Source organism: Falco biarmicus, chromosome 3 (assembly GCF_023638135.1).
Source record: "Falco biarmicus isolate bFalBia1 chromosome 3, bFalBia1.pri, whole genome shotgun sequence".
NCBI lineage: Eukaryota > Metazoa > Chordata > Aves > Falconiformes > Falconidae > Falco > Falco biarmicus.
In genome coordinates this window covers 83215541-83234012 of record NC_079290.1, presented here as the reverse complement: position 1 = coordinate 83234012, position 18472 = coordinate 83215541, and the positions used below count along the sequence as shown (strand labels likewise).

Sequence of the window (18472 nt, the reverse complement as noted above, 5' to 3'; positions counted from 1 at the left end):
TCTCCGTGCCAGTTCTGGGGAGAACGGAAAGTGTCCTTTTCCCTCATAGATATGCCCACACTGGGGATGCATCTATATGCAAGCATTGCTGAAGAACTTTTCCCTGGGAATACCTGTGGGAGGGATCCCTAGCTCATCTCTTTGCATGTGCTATCCATGAATCATCTCTGAAAGGGACAAAGTAGATAGAGTAGGTATTTTCTCTGAGTTTGCCTTGGTTGCTTCACTGAGAACAAAATTTTCCTCCTCTCAGAACTCGACCTGCATTCTAACTTCAGCTAGTAAAAGACTATTTTTCCCTCCAACTCTTGAGCTTTTTAGGAAGCCTTCTTTTTATGAGCTTTGTTTCTTTTCTTCAGATTAAAGAACGTTTCAGCCTTTATACAGCAAATGGCTGCTGCTTGCCCTGTTAGTTCCAAACATTGTGTTTCTTGTGGAATGTTGCTGTAGCTGCAGTTCCTCCTGCCGTGGTGTGTGGAGTGAAGCACACTGTGGCTGCTTCCCCACTGCAGACATGAACTGAGACTATTGGCGATATCTGAAGCATGTCTTATGCAAATCCATGAAGTCTCCTGCTGGTCTGGGACAGTATAGAACTAGTCCTACGCTAACAGGTCATCATTGAAAAGAAGTAAAGATGGTGTCTGAAAATTAGAAATGCTCATTGTCTGTCCCTCGCTCCTTGGAAATCAGCCTGTTCCTCTTTGCACTGTATCAGCAAATAGTAACTTTGAATTATTTTTCAGGATTCACTGAATGTCACTAATATTACTGTTACCACTGGTGTGGTTCTCAGAAATTTCAGGAGACCTCAAGTTCCTCAGAGGAGCTCCAAATTTCAGAAGACTAAATGTTGTAAGAAAAGGACTTGTTAGGTATTTGCAAGGGTGCTGTAATTCATGCACATGTACACATGCTAAGTAACATCTTTTGTGATTTTACAAAATCCTCCAGACAACCTCTGAAAGGAGACTGACCTTTTGGCTTCTTCTTGCCTTCTAAATTTCAATGTTATTCTATAACACCATATTCCTTTTTACATAAAGTATATAGAAAAAATCTATACAAAATTCAGGATCCTATGAGACAGACTTCTGTCAAGACCCCATGTTAACACAGCTGTCTTGCCCTTAGCACCTGACCTAGTTACTGCAGAGCTAGCTTGCAGTACTCACAAGAAAGCATGGCTTTGTGCTTTGTAAATGCTAGTATATTGCCAAAAAACAAAGATAGGACTGTATCTGCCCTGTTTGTGACACCTGCTGGCATTGTCAAGGAAGGTCACACATGAGTCCCAGTCTCTAGATGCATTTCCAATGTACCTCACATGCATTAACTTTTTTTGTGCAGCTCCGGTGGTGGTGGTGAAGGCTGGCAGAGGCAGGGATGGTGGTGTATTCCCGCCTAAAGATTAGCCAAGACACAGAGCAGAGTGCTCACACAGGATATTCAGGGTACAGCTTGTATCTAGACTGGGTAATACATCTTACATTTAACAGTACCTAGACTAAAAACCCCATAGAAATAGCCACTGAAAAGGGAACAAAAACCTGCTCTCCCACACCCATGAATGTGCAGCTTAATCACAAAGCTAAAGAATGCTGGTCACCTCTTCCCCCCTCTCTCAGCTCAGTTAATCATTTACTTCTGTATGCAAAGTAGGCAAGAGTGACAGTGATCTTTTCCCCTGTGTTCATAGCCAAGTCTTTTTTCTGGACTATATTGATTAGTTATATTCCCTTCCCTTCAGCACAAGCAAATCTGAACTCTGGTTTCTAATATTGGAGTGAAATTCACAGGAGAGGAGGTGCTCTGTCTTACTGTGATTTAAGGAAAAAATAATCCTTGCTGTGCAATTTCTTATCTGGGGGTTTGTTTTGACTTTTTTGTTTTCTTTTCTTTTTTTTTTTTCCCCCTTCTATTTTTAAAGACTACATCCAGGGGCAAATTTTCAGACGTGACTTCCAAGTAAAAGCACGTTTCCTTGTAGCCTTGATTTGGGTGTCTAACCCAGGCTCTTTAGGGTGCTAACACTTCTCTGAACTTCATTATGAGGACGTTTCCTCTCCCTGTGAAATTTATTAGCAGCCTGTGCCTGTTGCGTCGCTGCAGTCACCGGGCCCCAGCAGCTCTCTAGCTCAGTGTAGAGGGTCTGACCCTTAAGCTCAGTGTAGATACCCTCTTTCTCACAATGCAGGTGTTTACAAGGGTAAGTGCAACCAACTTGAAGTGTAAGATTGTAAATTGACAAAAAACTAAATATAAGCAGATTCACCTGGATTTTATGTGCAAAGCATAGATCTTTTAGCAGATGCACACTGCACCTGAAGAAAGGATAGCAATAACAGCAATATTCTTAAAGTGTCTACAGTGTAAAGTGTGTGTGGAAATTATGATAAAATATCAGACTTCTGCATGAAACAGTGTCTGCCAGATATTTTTTCATCTTCTGTTTCATCAGTATCTAGTCCTCTACTGCTTGAAAGCTGTGATGGTAGGACCTGTCAAAGGAAAGACTAAGAGTGAGTAGTCATAACTTTATGCCCTTAACTTTGTTCTGAATAGGTGAACATGAAAGTTATGTGTACATATATATGCAAACACAGCTATGTATATGTCCACTCAGTAAGCTCTGTGCTGCCTATTAGTTTGGCTGTGAGTTTTTAGGGAACAAGATGTAGCTATTTTTAGAAGAATATTCTTCAATGTGATAAGTAATGTAGCTTCTTCCTTTGTCTTATGAGAAGCACATTAATTAAAACTTAAAATAGGAAAGATAATCCTCTCCTCCTAGTTCCTTCTATTAGAATTTTTAGTTTGAGGGTCTGAAAGGCTTTTTGGAGTTTTCTGTTTGTTTTTAATAGTAGAAGATTGTTTGTTTTGGTCTTGTTGCCACTTGTTTATCACTTGCTCTATGTGTTATAATTTTAATGGAGAAAAGCTTGTTTGGATACATAGGATTCCCATCCATTTAATTTAAATGCAGTGAATGTTCTCAGGCCCTCCAGAAAGTCCTTTAGAAATGGATAACTATGACATTACTGTTATTATATTTGTCAAAAAAGCAAATCTTTCCTTGCAAGTATGTGCACATGACTATTCTTTGTTTCATATCTGAAAGTGCAAGTTAAATAAGCTCAAATCTATGGTTTTTTGCATGCCCTCTTTTAAATTAGAGTAGGGGAAAAATCAATAGACTTTGCAATTCCTGAGATCTTCATTCTCTAAGTGTACTTCTACTCATCAGGAAACAATGCTTGTTGCGATCTGAGGATAAATATGTGTGCATGACTGGTGCAAGCGAACTCCTTATTAGAATATTGACAGCAAATCACTGACCTGCTGAACGATTAACAAAGGCAGTCTCAGTTTGAAGGGGTTGTGTCAAAAATGAGAGGAGTCCAACAGTAGGGGTAAGAGCATAGTCTTTTCACTAGGGACAGATGGAGAAAGTTTCTTGGCAGCCAATATAAAAATACAGTCTTTCTGCCTAAACAAAAGATATTCCTATCTAAATGCACGGTAAACAAACAGCATTTGCTCAAGACAGGTCTTTGTAGCTCCATCTCCTCTCTTTTAATTCCTTTTTGAACCCTGATTTTTGCTCTTGAACACTTGTTGTGTTTAATCAATTTTTTTATTTTACAGCTTGTCATTTTGCCCCCTTTAAAGAAATTGTACTGAATTTAGACTACAGAGTAAACAGTATGTAATCATAATGTGATTTGATTATCTGTATCACTGTATTGTAAAGCTGCTTCAAAGAATATCTCTGTCTAATGAAATTTCAGTCAAACCCCTGACTGAAGCTTACTGTTTTGCCTAAGAATATTCCTGAATCAAGTTTATATGCAAGACACAATCAGTTTTTCCTTTTAACTCTAATATATGACATAGTCTGCAAGTTGCTCTTCATATTCTCAGGTACACCTTAGCAAAACCATAAGATTTCATTTGTAGTTAACTCCCTCATCAAAATCCTTACTTGTTTTGATGGCATGGAAATCTAAAATTTTGGAGCAGCTGCTGCTTTTTGATTTCAGAGCTCACCAAACCTGCAAGCATACCTATTTCACTGAGGTTCCTGACTTGTTGATGTTTGTTACCCATCATAAACCCTTCACCATCTGAGGCAAGGATTTCTTTTTGTTGCCTTTGTATTGTGTCTGTCAGAGTGAGGTAATGTGATTGTTAATTATTGTTAATGGTGAACAACAATCATCAAATAATTTATGGTAATATCAGATTCCAGCAGCAGTGGTTGCTTATGATTAGCACTCTGGAATGTAAAATTATTACATTTCTGATCTGTGTGATCATTGCTGGTTTCTCATGCTAACCTCCAGCACAGCAATGAGGTGCTCTGTTCCTCAGCACATCTGCTTCAGCTGCATTACATGTACCACCTTTGTGCTTTGTACTTCTTGTTGTAAGAGTAGGATTGTATAGGATGACATGACAGGTCTTTTTTGGTTTTGATATTACCTTTTCTTAAAATTTTGAATCACCTCTTGAAGCTTTTAAAGTGTTAAAGTGATTTATTCTGTTCAATTTTCTATTTATCATTTCTTGAAAATCTTGGGTACTTCTACTATAATAGTCTTTTCCCAGGTAGAAATCATCAAAACAATGTCAAAAAGTAACTACAAACAGAAACTGTGCTGAAAACTTCCAGGTGAATGGATGCTACCAGATAATTCTTTGGCACAAAGCAGGTAGCCCTGCAGTAACATGTCAGATGATACGCTGCACATCTCTGATAATAGCATTTGCTCTTGCAATTACTTCTGAAAGCATTAATGTGAGGAGTGTGTTTTATATCCAGCTGCAAGTATTGTATGGTAGAAACTGAAGATGCATGAAGGGAAAAGAAGGATGTTTTGCATGTGTATTGAATTACATTCACAGAATGCATGTTAAGGTTTGCAGCAGGTCAGAAATGTTCTGGGATTTCCTTACTGCTTTGAAGGAAAAGGGCAGGAAAAGGTCAGATAGCAGTTCTAGGTGATGTGGGTATGTGGATAACCATTTCAGAACAGCAACCTCCCGACCTGTGAAATTATGGCACAAAGCATAGTGAGACACTGCACTGCATCTTGCTGCAGAATGGAGGCATGAAATGTTTCTATCATTCATGCTTGTGCAATACAAAGTGTAAAAATTGTGATCAAACAGCTAGGTTTGGAGAAAGAATAATTGAAATGTATGATGTTGACTCAGTATCATAGCCATCAAAATGAAAATGACAATCAGTAAACTATTCAAAGGAAAAAATTGTATGTACCATGTATATTATATTCACATTCAAGTGACAGATGTGACAGGTTGCAGTGCAGGGAAAAAAGATCAGCTCAGATATTTCGTATTTGTACTGACTCATAGACTGACATGTTCAGACAACTTTATATAAGGACTACATTTGTGAAAGCTGTCTGTAAACCAGGTGTCATTTCCCAAGACTAGAATAGTGTTTCCAGACCTGCAATGGATTCTTTTCCTTTCACCTTTTCCATATTTTTCCTTTGTTGACTAATGCAACGTGATATCTGCTTGGCCAGAAAAGGTCATATTGCCTCTGTTCTCAGAATCTTTTTCCACTCTTCTTGCTTATTTTGACTCAGTGTTTCTTTTGAGGTTGCTGCCACAGTGTCTGCAAAAGAGGTAGCCAAAAATTCCAGTCCTTAGGTAGTTTATGTTTTTTAAATGGGTTTTTTAGCTCAGTTATCCTCTGAGGTTAATTATTGCTGGTGCATCTCAATTTGTACATTTGCTGAAAGTAATCACGGCTGTGCTGAATTCATATAAACCAGTATCTTTATTGTGCCACTGTTTACCTTTCTTTTTTTTTTTTTTTTGCATCTGAATTACGGCATTTAGCATTACATTTGAAGTCAGGCTCTGATGAAATTCATGAGTAACTATAAGAGTAAATGGCCTTTTAGAAGCATGCACTGAAAAGCAATGACTATCAGAAAACTGCTTTCATCAATTAGTGTTTGTAGATTGATGAGCAGCCTGAATAAATTCTCTCCTGCTCTCACAGCTTTTTTTTTTTCTTATTCTGATTTTTAGCTTACCTCTTTCATAATATTTAAAGAATGATAATTCTAAGCTGGAATTGAGGCTTCTTAATCTTAGACGCCTTCTATTACTTACAAATTTATAATAGCCTTAGCTTTGGTCAGTGAATAAGTTTCTGGAAGTTCTGATGTTTGTAAAGGAAAAAAAAATCTCTAAACTTGTACTTGAAATCTGCTGATCTCAAATAAACTGTGTGATTATCTCCTTTGAAATTTTCTTCTGAGATCTCAAAGTTCCATTTGTGGTTTCAGAAAGGCCAAGTATATAGGGAAAAGGGACATGAGAGTAATAGGAAATATGATTTTTGCTTTTCAGGACAGTTTGTGGATTTTTTTAAGACATTTTATTTCCTGATACTCAGGTTTTGCTATTTACATTTTAAAATGTTTCATCTGTCTTAAGAGAAAAGCAGAGTTTATTTGTAAATCTTTCACAATGGCATTGAATTCTAATTATATGCTATTTATGCTTAATATAATAGGTGGACATTCTGGGGGGGAAGTCATTTTGACGGCAAGACTTCCAGCAGACTTCTGCGCACTCCTGTATCAGCTTTAGAGTCCTGAAAGCAAATCAGTAAGTTTCTGCCCTACTGGCAGTTTATAACAGATACCAGTTTACAGCACATAAGTGGCAGAACTTCAGAACTTACTTTCAAAAAAAAAGAAAGAAAGCAATCTGAGACACAAAACTCTGTAAAAAAAAAGAAGAATGTGCAGTTAGGTTACTGATTTAATACTAGTACTCTAGTGTGCTGTGTTACATGAACAAATTGAGTTACAGGACTCAAATTAGTCAATAGCCAGCTTTCACAGCAACTGCTGATTTTTCTGTTTTTACAGATATATACTTTTTAAAAGGACAGAATGTCTAGAAAAATTTTCATTACCCCAAAGTTCTCTTTCTTAGAGATATACCTAATTGTCTTAAGTGTATATCCAGCTTTCCTGAGAGCTCCGGGAGAAGATAATGTAATACAGAGTTCTTCTAGGCAATGTAAGAAACAACGGTCTCAATCAGACTCTTCAGACAGTTTATCATAAGGGCACTGACTGTCAGCAGTGACAGCAGGATTTCCTGAACCAAAGCCTCTTTTGGACTTGCAGGTTGATTCTTTCTGGGCCATCTGGAAACAAACCTGAGCAATATGTCACCTTGGTGAGCCCAGATATTGCCTGGGCCCTGAGATGTCTGGGTTTGCCACAGGACTGTTGCCAGCCAACTGTTAAACAGGCACAGAGACAAAACTTTCTTCTTACCCCATGGCTGTCATCACTCTTTTCTTTTTTTTTTTGAAACTTTTGGTTTTGAATGAGTCTTGCCAAGAACTGCCAACCTTATGCCAGCACTCCCAAGATCGCTGGAGATTCATTTGCCCTCTCTCTGAAACATTGGTAATATGAAGTTGTAGGTTAGGTGCTGAGTAGTGAAAATAGCAGCCAATTGACCTGTCAGTATGAGGGTGCTTCTCCTGGCTAATTATAATTGGTGTAGATATCTGAAATGGTTCATTTTTCTCCACCTTTTTTGTTCTCTGGTCATAAGAATGTTGGGTATCAGGATTATCAAAGGTAAAAACATTTACTTTGGAAAATAAGATTCTGTTTTGGCATCTTTTGCTCAATTGAGTTCCTTACACCCAGATTTTCATCAGAGCTGTGGTGCCAATCTGGAGTAAACTTGACATAATTTCACTAAACTGGCAGAGCCACTGCTGACAAACAGACTATTAATTTGGTTTGAATTTTTCCCTTATTTGCCTCCATCCCTTGTGGCTCTTTGGAGAGAAAAGGTGACTTTTGGTTTTTTTTAAAGCAGACTGTGATTGGCAGGGTTTTACCCACAGGGATACAGATGATACTGATACCTTGCCAAAAGCAATACTTTTATGAGGCACCCAGCTTCAGAGCATTCAGGGTCTGAACACTTCCAATCTACCCCTCAAAGTGGGTTTCAATACAGCGTGCGCTCCTTTGCCAGTTGGGTAGTTATTTACGAGCATTGTTATGCTGTGCATACAGCCTGCTGTCTTGAAGTTGTTCTGAGAATTGTGCTGATGACCTACATTGGAAGGCAACATTTAATTCCAGATTTTTAAACGAGGCATGCAATTTATAAAATTTCTAAATAAAATTACATTCTGGATCAATGTGAACAAGGACATCAGTAAAGCTCCCATTTATCTCTTCCAACACGTCCAAAAATGAGTGAGAATTAAAGGTTCAAAAGCCTGAGATTTATTATTTTCCATGCCAATTGAAGGCTGTCTTCATGTTCAGTGTACAAAAGGCCATTTGGTTGTTACTGAAATTGCTGACTAAAATACCCAGAGCTGATACATTTGTCAGAAGACTGACAAGCATCTGATTCAATAAAGGTTTCCAGCCTTTTGTTTGACATTTTGGTGCTTGGTTATCATTGTGAGGGAGATTGTTAGTGAATTATTTTCACCCTGTATCTCATGCAGATATAACTTATTTTATAGTTCTGCCATCCCTAAAACCTAAAGCAATATTTTCTTCCTTTCCCCATGCACTTAGGTGAACTTCGTTTTCAGCAATACTACTGTTTTGAGAGAAAATATTTTTTAAAATCTGTCACCATCATCACTGCAGGCAGATGAGAGCTAAATCTGTGGGTCATTTCCCAGCATTTAATTTTTTTAATACCTTCATGTGATGGCACAAGTACTTCATAATTCCCACAGAATGTCCATGACAACTAAAAAGAAGTGTAAACCTCATGCAAATAGTTTTCTCCTGTGGCAGGAAACTAATCTTTGAAGTCCAACTTGTATGGACAGATTTTAATATATTAGCTAAGTAAACTTTTGTGGAGTGGTCTAATCCTTGATACAATACAGCAAGTATGCTGGGGATTGTAACAGGCTATCTTTGTATTTTCCTTTTAAAAGATCAGGTATGGATGAAAAGTATTATTGCAAAGTGTTCTGAGCTGTGTTAAATTAAGCCAGAAACGTGGCTTCCAGTTGTTGTACTGATCTGTGCATTATTTGTTGGCCATCTTTTACTGTATGAAGAATGCAGGAAAGGTAGCATGGAAAGCATCTCTCTACAATCATGCAGCATGGACAACCTCAATAGTAGAAATCAGTATTCTGCCTCTGAGGGATACTAGTCAGTTTTGACTTTGAACTACAATCAAGTACCTTCAAGTGTGACTACAGTTGAGTGTAGTAGGAGACTTTATCTTTTGGAGAGTGAGATTAAACTTTCTAATAGACTAATAAGACATTAGGTAAAAATCATCCCGAATCTCCTTGCCCATTAGTGACGTGTTTCCATGTCCTGCTTCCCATGACCACAAAGACTAATAAGGAAACAGAAGGATGGTCATATTTCTATATATTCAACTGCTGCTACTTTTCCTCATGATCACAGCCACTTCTCAGAGAAAATAAAGGAGTCTAAATTTATGGGCTACAGGTGTCTGGAGGCTTTGGGTAAGAATGTAAACTTTTGTTTTCTTTTAGTTTGCCCAAGTAACTACCAGGACCATCTGCTTACTGTGAATAAAAGACCCATTGGTGGCATCTGCTCCTACGTTCTGAGGAACATGTCATATCAGTCCGGTCCTAGTTCCAATCAGCTTTCACAGTTAAGTGCAACACTGGGTTGCCTCTTCTAAACATGATACATCCTAGCTACATTTGCTTAATTGCATGAGGGATATGCATTCCTAGGTGGAAGATTTATTCTTTAGAATCACCAGGTTTAAGGTAAGGATTTATGGTGTTATTTTTTACATGGTAAAGGCACTCTGATGTTGTAGTATGCCTTTGTCTCCAGATACCTGTCCACTTTTGTCGCTTCATCTGTTTGCAAAACCCCTAGTTTCCAGTGCTAGCCTCCCCTCGGGTTCCACGTTAAGGAAAGCAGAAGTCAGAGATTTCCTCACTCAAGGTCTTTTTTGGCAGTATCCCCACCTGAGCCTTTGTAACCTTGCCAACATCACTGAGAGCCTCTCAGAGAGCTGTCACCCAGTTCTCCCTTTACTCCTACTGTCACCACCTCCTGGTTTACTTGTTAATTTCCTCTTCATTTGATGACAGACTAGCTCATGTAGGAAGTGTTGCTCTCCACTCTCTCTAAAGAGAAAAGAAAGGTGGTAATCCATCCTTGGCTAAAGGAGACAGAACTGTGGAATCTGTAAATTTAAGAAGGTCACTAGCTTTTTGCTGACAGCCATTCAAGACAAGACTGATCTGACACTTGCTGAACTTAACATAATTTCTCTGTCTCCAGATAAAAGTGACATATGGAGAAGTTATGAACCCCAGTGAATCAGGACCATTCCATTCAATGTTCAGGACCTATTTAATTTTGAGTTTTTTCAACATACTGTCTGTCATAGCTGCACTTTGTTTCATCTGAGGTTAGCTGTTATGGCACCTAGATTTTTGTTCAAAGAATAGGTTCTTTATTGTCTACAGAATACACTCAGTTCTTGGACACCCAACACTTCAAAGGAGGGGCTTCAAAATTTGGACACAGCCATCTAACATGTTTTACACTTGCCTGAGATAGTACTGGGTTTTGTGGCAAAGAAGGCCTTTCTGCCTTACTCTAGTTTCCTTAAACTAGCACTACAAGTTGGTTTATGAGTTGCTCCTTCCTCTATCCCCATTTTGCCTCAAGATAGAGTGGAATTTTAAGATGTTTCAGGGTTACTATGCCTTCAGATTCCAGGCTGAGTGTGGCTAAGGACCATCCATTCTTCAGGCAGGCATCATCTCTATCAAACAGAACAGCTCTCACAATAATGCATTCTTTGGATAGTTCAAGCCAGCCTCTGTAAGCAGGTGACCTTTCCAGCATCTCCTACAGTCCTGCTTTGATGTGACAGACCCCCCACAGACCTCTTGCTTGTGTGAACCGTTTCAGCAACCAGAAGGATGACACTTGTTCTGAGGAGAATGAAAACCCCACAGGAACTTGCGATTTCAGAGCCTGTAGAACATTTTGGATCTACTTCTGATGTTGTCATGTTTAATGGTGACAATGCTGTTATGTTTTGTGCTAAGAAAGTAGAACAAGATCTCTGCTCTTCTTCAGGTGCAGGAGAACACTCTTTGGTGAAATAGGAAGTTCACCCAAATTAGTTACCTGGGACAGGGAACCCTTCTGTGATAAATACCAAGAAAATAGGTTAGGGTTTCAAATTCTTAATTCACACTGTGTCAAAAGTACTTCTCACCTGTATTTCTGACACCAAGCCTGTTTCTTTCCTCCTCCTTTGCCTGTCCAGAAGTAACCTTAGAGCCTTCCCCCCAGTCTGGATCTATTCACTCAACTTCAGGTGAAGTATCCTTCTGCAAGCACCTTTACCTCATGACAGGAATGTTGACTATCTCTCATCAGTAGCACACCCCTGCTGTTCCTAGGCAAGTGGAGTTTACTGGCAAAATACAAAGTCTCATATTCCTCTGAATTTATTTTCTCAATTCAAGAATGAGTATCTTCTAGAGAAAATATTTGCTATCACTGAAGGAGTCATCTTTCTGCTTGGCCAGAGTTTCTCTGGCTTTCCTTTTAAACCATCACCCTCCAGGGCGTGTGTAATCTTTGTGTTCTCTCACCAAGTACTCCTGAACTCCTGTGAACTTTGGGTAATATGTTTCCATTCTGGAAGGATCTCAAAGGAAATTGAGGACTCTCTATTTTTTTCTTTTTTGAAGGCCAGATTTTTGAATCTTGATGGTTCGTTCATGGCTGCATTGCATATCTGAGAGGGTAAATTCTGGTAGCTGGTATTTTGGCTTGCAAAAGGGGAGGATGTTACCTGTATACTTCTGCCACCCCTAAAAACCTTATTTCAGAGTTAATGCGTTCCTATATACCTCAGCAAATTTCTTGCCTAAGTAGTTCCCAAGTGTCACCTCAAGACAATTTTCTTGGCTAAATTCAATTCCTGTAAGACTGAAGCCACACCTCATACCTTTGGTTTTAAGAGAACTCCTATGCTTAACAACACTCGCTCTTTCAGCTATTGGAAGATCTATTCGATCTAATTGCTGCAAGTCCAAAGGAAAATCCATTTTCACATAGTCAAACCATTTCCTACCTTGACAATACAGTCCATTAGAGCTCAAGCTATGTGTTGGACCTCACTAAAAAAATGTTTTCTATTCCAGCACCTGCTTAGTACAGCTTTGAAGCTGAATCCCCATCTTTGAAGTTTTGCATTACTGCAGAGATATTCACTGTGGCCATGCCTTGGTAGGATGATCCTTCAGTTACTGCCTAAATGAAGGATGTCGGGACCCTGATAACTGAGCCTGGAGTTCTTCTGAAGTAACATTTCTGTGGAAGTAGATGTGGGCAGTCCCTGGAGGAAAGATGCAAGTTACATCCTAGTAACTGCAGTTTGCACATAAACAGAACATGTATGTGTAAATGTTTTGAATAACTCTAGTTACTGGTAAATGACTTATTTTTTCAAATATGGACAGTATCAAGGAATTTGAACAACATAATGTGTGTATGCCTAGAGAGTGTTGCAAAAATTCCTAGGGCTACAGCTTCTGGATGCTGCTCAGGAGAGACATTTTGCATGTGCTTTGTGCTTTGTGATATTCAGTCACAACTGCAGGAGTGAGGAGAAGGCAGATATATTCCTCTGGCATTTTCTAATGGAGTTCTGCTTATAGTTTCTTGAGTCACAGGAGTCTTTTGTATTTTTAAAAGAGTGAGAGAAGTACTTATCCCCCTTTCTGTCTCCACTCCTGATGGGCAGTTTCCCTGTAGTACTTTCTCCCTGGATGGGTGCCTTGGCTGCTCTCTGCATTTCTTCAGTTGCCCCAGAAAGGGGCCAGGTCTGATGAGGCAGTGTGATTTCAAAAATCAAAGTTCCACTAGTAGCAACTGGAAAGTTTAAAAAAAGTTTCAGAGAAAGTCTGAAAATTTCGAAGTTGTTTCAAGGTTAGTTAATAATATAATTTGTACCTCAGAAAACTGTATTATAAAAGTTAAATGAATACGAGTTTTATTTTGCTATAATTTGCAAAGGTCTCTGGTTTCCAGGGCTCTATGACATGTTTTTTATTCCTAATCATTGTCATGCAGTATCAAAATGTCTTACAATTTTTATGACTACATATACACATTTAGAAAAATGTCTAGAGGCTATAATTTGTGGGAGAGTTAAAACATATTGTATTGCAGCCTTACTTTAGTCATCCTCTTGCTGACCAGACTACAAAATTAAAGTTGGAATAAGAATTAATTTTGATTTAAATCTTTATGTTGACCTTTGAGTCCACTTGAGTCAGAGATGGATGAAACTTTCAGTGTGTGTTTTGAACTATGAGTGTGTGGGAAAATGTGTCTGGGAAGCTGTCAGAGAGGACCTTGCTACCCAGTCAGTTTTCCCAGGAGCTGTAACAAGTCCCAGCAAACAGGAAATAGTGGGAGAAAATGAAGATTTGAATAAAACCAATGTCTTTAATATGAACATTTCCTGCTTCAGGAAATGTTGGAAGATACAGACTTGTCTTATTTTGAACATACCATAGACTGGTAGCTGTCAAGAATCCCCTTAAGACAGCACTGATAAGGGTAAGTATAGTTAACCTAGATCTTGTTGAGACTGTAACGTGAGAGACGATCTGTAGGAAATGCTATTTACTGAACTTGAAACAGTAGTCTGGTTTTGCGATGGAGTTCATTTTATACACTCAGTCCTTAAGGGGTCACTTAGCTTTGTCTACTACCTCTATTTGCTGTTGTTATAGACACCGCTGACTTTTACTTATAGCGTGTCTGAATGAAAACCTATTAAAAAAAAAAAAAGCTTGAAGCAGGCACTTCTTATATTTATGCCCATCTGTTCAGCTGACCTGATGTCCTTTAAGAAGTGTGATTTCACTGTGTTTCAGACATATTTCCTAGCCAAGACTGACTTCAGAGAAGTCTGCAAAACAGAAGCAACAGAAGCTTCCAGAAAAACCTTCTGTGTGAAAACAGCACCAGCCTGGGACCATGACACAACGAATTGTGTCTGTTAGTGGGGTATGACTGTGCCAAAAAATATTGTCTTTTTAATGTCTTCTTTCTATGGTCTTACCTCTGAGCTTGGGATGGAGTTATTGATGAGCCCAAGATAGAACAATGCTGTCCTCCTTTGTAGACACTGGAAGTTTTGCTAATGGCTATTCCTGTTCTTGGAGTTCAGAATGTAGTTTTTCTGTACGTTCTGTCCTACTGAGAAGAAAATAGTTTCTCTTTCCTCTTTCTTGTTCTTGGTAGGGAAAGGGTTGCTTTTGTCTTGGAAATGGTTAGCATCTACCCTCAAGCATCTAAGCCTCAACCCAGTTTCCTTTTCCATCACCTCTGAGATGGGGTTTTTGTGCCTGTGGAAGATGATGGAGCTACCTTCAGCTCAAATATTAATTTTTTGTTGTTTTTTCTTTTGTTTTCCGACATAACCCCTTCTCAGGATGTGTGTTGGAGCTTTTCTTATGGCAAAGAACTTCGCCTCTTGTGACATCTGACTCTTTGTAGCTGATACAGTGGCAAGTGGTCTTTCTTGTCTGGAATTAACCTGGATTCTAGCTCCCTATAAATTCTCTACTCAGAACTTGGTTGTGTCTGCCACTCATTTAGTCTCTTTTTTCTTTGTGTTTATGTTAACAATTAGGAAAAGAAAAAAAAAAACCAAACTCCAAACCGGTTGGCTTGAATCCAATCCTCATATTTCAAGGAATAATCTGCAAACTTTCAGGTTTGGCTTTTCCAGAACTCTGGAAGCAGTTAGAAGATTTTGGGGATTTGGATCTGATGTATAAATTTATTGATACTAAATTGTCTATCAAAAAGTCTAACCCTGAGGTTGCATCTTCTCTCTGATGAAGAAATGCACCAGAAATAGGAACACTGTGATAATATTGTACAATGCTTGGTCTTGTCTTCTCACTGCAATTTCAGTCTGCTGACCCAAATGCTAAGCAACCCACTAAATGATGTCAGTCACAATACTGCCATCCTGCAATAAGACAAAATTAATTTCTTTCATTTGCTCTGCTATATGTCGAATGGTTGACACCAGTTATTTTTCTTTCTTTCTCCATCATTTTCTGGCTTTCTCTGGTGTTACAAAAGACAAATTTGCATAGTTAGTGGACAACAACAGATTTGTGAATCTGCCCATGCTTCACATTATTAGCAAGCACGTATTCTAGAATGTCTTGGCCAGAAAACAATGTTTTGTTGGAATTGTATGTGAATGAATAATAGCTGAGACATATGCGCTTACATTGACTGTTTCTTAGCCCTGTCTCTGATTGTACTTCTGGTAGTAACACTACTCCTGCTGCTATTCTGTTCTGCTAGTTGAACAATTCTCATAGGGTTAGGTCTTGCCATTGTTTCACCTTTACTTAGTTTTACTTGAGAAAAAATATTGTTGTGCCTTTTGAGTACAAAACATGAATGACAGGATTCGAACTTAAAAAAATATGTTTTGAGTCGGTGTGTGGACTACTATGTGAGGATAGTAACATAATTTTTTTTATTTAGGTATACTTTTTAAAACTTCTGTTTATATAAATATTAAAGGAATACTTTCACTGTAATAATCAAACTTGAAAGACATGATATGCTAATTTTATTGATGTAGTAATTTAAAAAGTAACTTCAGTATCATGCTTGAAACTTTCTGTATCCCTGTTATGCTAATCAAGGATGTTAGTGCACCTCATTTGGAGAGTGTGAGCTTCTCACCAATTGGTTTTTGTGGTATAAGCCTGCACTAATTTATTGAGCAAATGCATTGTAACCTCTCTGAAGGTTTTGTTGGTAGGCCGTTTGTGCTTCACGTCTTTTGGTGTCTTTGTAAAATTAGTGGATCACATGTATTTTCTATGGAAAACACTATTTTATATTGTGGTTTCACATACTTTTCTACAGATGTATATCTGTATCCCTTATCCTTGTAAAATCTAGCATTTCTGGTTTGAGATTGTGACTTTTACCAGACTACTGTAAGATATGAAATCATGTCATAAGCAATCACTTAAGGATATAAAATAGTTGATATTAACATTATGAGTTTCATTTGGAAAACAGTCATATTCTCCATTTTTATAACTACAGCTTTATGGGCAAGACAATTCCAGGTGAGATTTTGTGTAGTGACATAGTGTGAGTACAAGATTCCTCATTTAGACATTTCACATCCTGTCTAGATAGGCATAACGTAAAGTTAAATACCTGAGTGTTAATATTCTGTGTGCCTCCACATAACTGTGGACACCTGTAACATATGAGCGCCAAAGCAAAGCTTAAAAAATATCTCCAGTTCTTTTTATCCCTCATTAAAAAGGCTGGAAGCCAATGTTCTCTCTCTTTTTGCAAAATACATACTGTGCAAGTGAATTTATATTCTGGGCAAGAAATACCTCTTACCACATGAACTTCCAGAATAACAGCCTCAGCAAAATGGATATAGAATATTTATTTCCCTATAATAGTAATAACATTTATAAAGTTTATAAATACTTAAAATCTTTAACATGCTGAAGATAGTTCTTGATATATCTTTTGGGAAATCCATACAAAATACTTGTTTCTGTCTGCCAAGTCGTAGCAAAGGTGCACACTTTTTTCTCTCCCTCACTGTAGCTGGTATTTGGCAGTCGGAAATTTTTTTGGTAACAGTATGAAAAAAACTGTTATGCACATCTTAAGCTAGTGCAATGGCATCCTGAATTTGGGGTTTATTCACATGTGTTAATTAGAAAGGCCAAATTCAGTGCATTTATTCGGGAGTTGCTGACAAGAAGACGTGGCACCAACCGACAAGTTTAATGTTGGAAAGAGAAATGGATGCACTGGGCTTATGGTTATATGGTTACACACATGTGGTACAGGAAAACCTGGGTTCTGTTTTTTTCTCCAATCAGTATAAGGTTTTTAAAGAGTAGCGAACTGAATTGATCCATAAGCATAATCAGCAACACTCATTAGTGACTGCTAACTGACCTGAATTGTAACTGTTAGAGGCATATGCATAGAGGTTCAGATGTCTGCAGAGCTCACCGGTGACAAAAGCATCTAAGATATTTTCAGTGCCTAGGAGAGCACTGAGGCATCTAGTTCCCCTCCAGATATCTAGGCTGGAAATTCCTGTGGAAATGTTACCCACCGATTTTGGTGAGACTTTTCATGCACTGAAGGGACTGTGCTAACGAAGTGGAAAGGAGAAATAAAATATCCATAACAGTGTGTTCCTCGACTGCCTTCTGCTTAATGCAAACAATTAAGCAGCTTTAATTTTCAATAACTGTTGTGATCTGTCTGTGTCTCACTTGCATGTATTAGGGATGTTAGTCTGGATGGTTCTGATAACATAATATCTAGTTTAAACGTTTACTTGAACTTCAAGTCAAATGTTAATTGGTGTTTGAATACTTTAGGTTTAATTATTTGGTCTGCCACACCTCTTTCAAAACAGGTGCTGCACTAAGGAATGCAACTCTTTCCTGTTGCTCAACTAGGCACAAGAGATGCTTGGATTTTTAAAGGAAAGCCTTTATTTGATGGAATTCTGTCTCCCTTTGCAAGCCTGAATTTTATGCTTCTTAAAGAGCATGAAAACTAGACAAAAGTTTGAGGTTTGTGGGGTTTGAGTTTTATTTTTGTTTTTTATTTTTTTATAATGTAATACAAAAGGATAAATGCATAATGCTCGGAAGGGAGCATTGTACATATAATGCAACTCAAATGGTGCTGACATTCAGCATTAGTTCATAGTTTCAGTACTGAATCTTCTGAGTTCTAGAAATACATATGTGTGCATTTAGTGGCATGCCTATGCAGGAAAACTTGCAGAACTAGGTTCTCTGACATTACAAGAATCTCAAGACATGAGTCAGATAAAATTGTACATTTCCAGACAATGTTAATGAAAATGTTAAATAATTCACACATATCATTGCATAGAATACTTAGAATAGGTTTTGTGAAATTTATTTTCAGTTTTGTAATATACCCACTCCTTTTTTTGAAAATTGTAATTTAAAATGTATAATTCAGTAATGCTTATAGGAGTTATTACCCTGAATTAATACTTTGGCATTTTAGAATGTTCTTTGTAAAACTTTAATGCCTTTGTTTTTATTAAAGTAATTTCAGAAGAAAATTTGTCTTGTTCTTTGAGAGATCTTCATATCTTCTAACTCAAAGAAGTAAATGAATGATGCAAAAAGTTGTGATATTTTACTTTTTCCTGTGAAAAATTATATGATTATTTAAGTTGTTGTATGACAATGCCCTACCAGTTTGAAAAGTCTTAGCACTTTTACAACAGGGTTTGTTGTATGAATCTGGGGTGGTAGGGGATGACTACCAGTACGTACTGCATTTATTACTGT

General features: G+C 37.9%; 1 protein-coding gene across 2 annotated transcripts in view; it reads left to right on the top strand.

Moving 5' to 3' along the window:
• Positions 1 to 18163, top strand: part of ATPSCKMT (ATP synthase c subunit lysine N-methyltransferase) — a 100804-nt gene extending 82641 nt beyond the window's left edge. Inside the window, exons 5-6 of one of the 2 annotated variants that reach the window (XM_056330635.1) lie at positions 13979 to 14111; positions 17554 to 18148. In XM_056330635.1, the coding sequence (XP_056186610.1) occupies positions 13979 to 14107 (129 nt within the window). In that variant the 3' untranslated portion in view covers positions 14108 to 14111; positions 17554 to 18148. Of the gene's footprint in view, positions 1 to 13978 lie in introns of both variants that reach the window. The other variant, XM_056330634.1, reaches the window with a different exon arrangement.
• Positions 18164 to 18472: the final 309 nt, after the last annotated feature.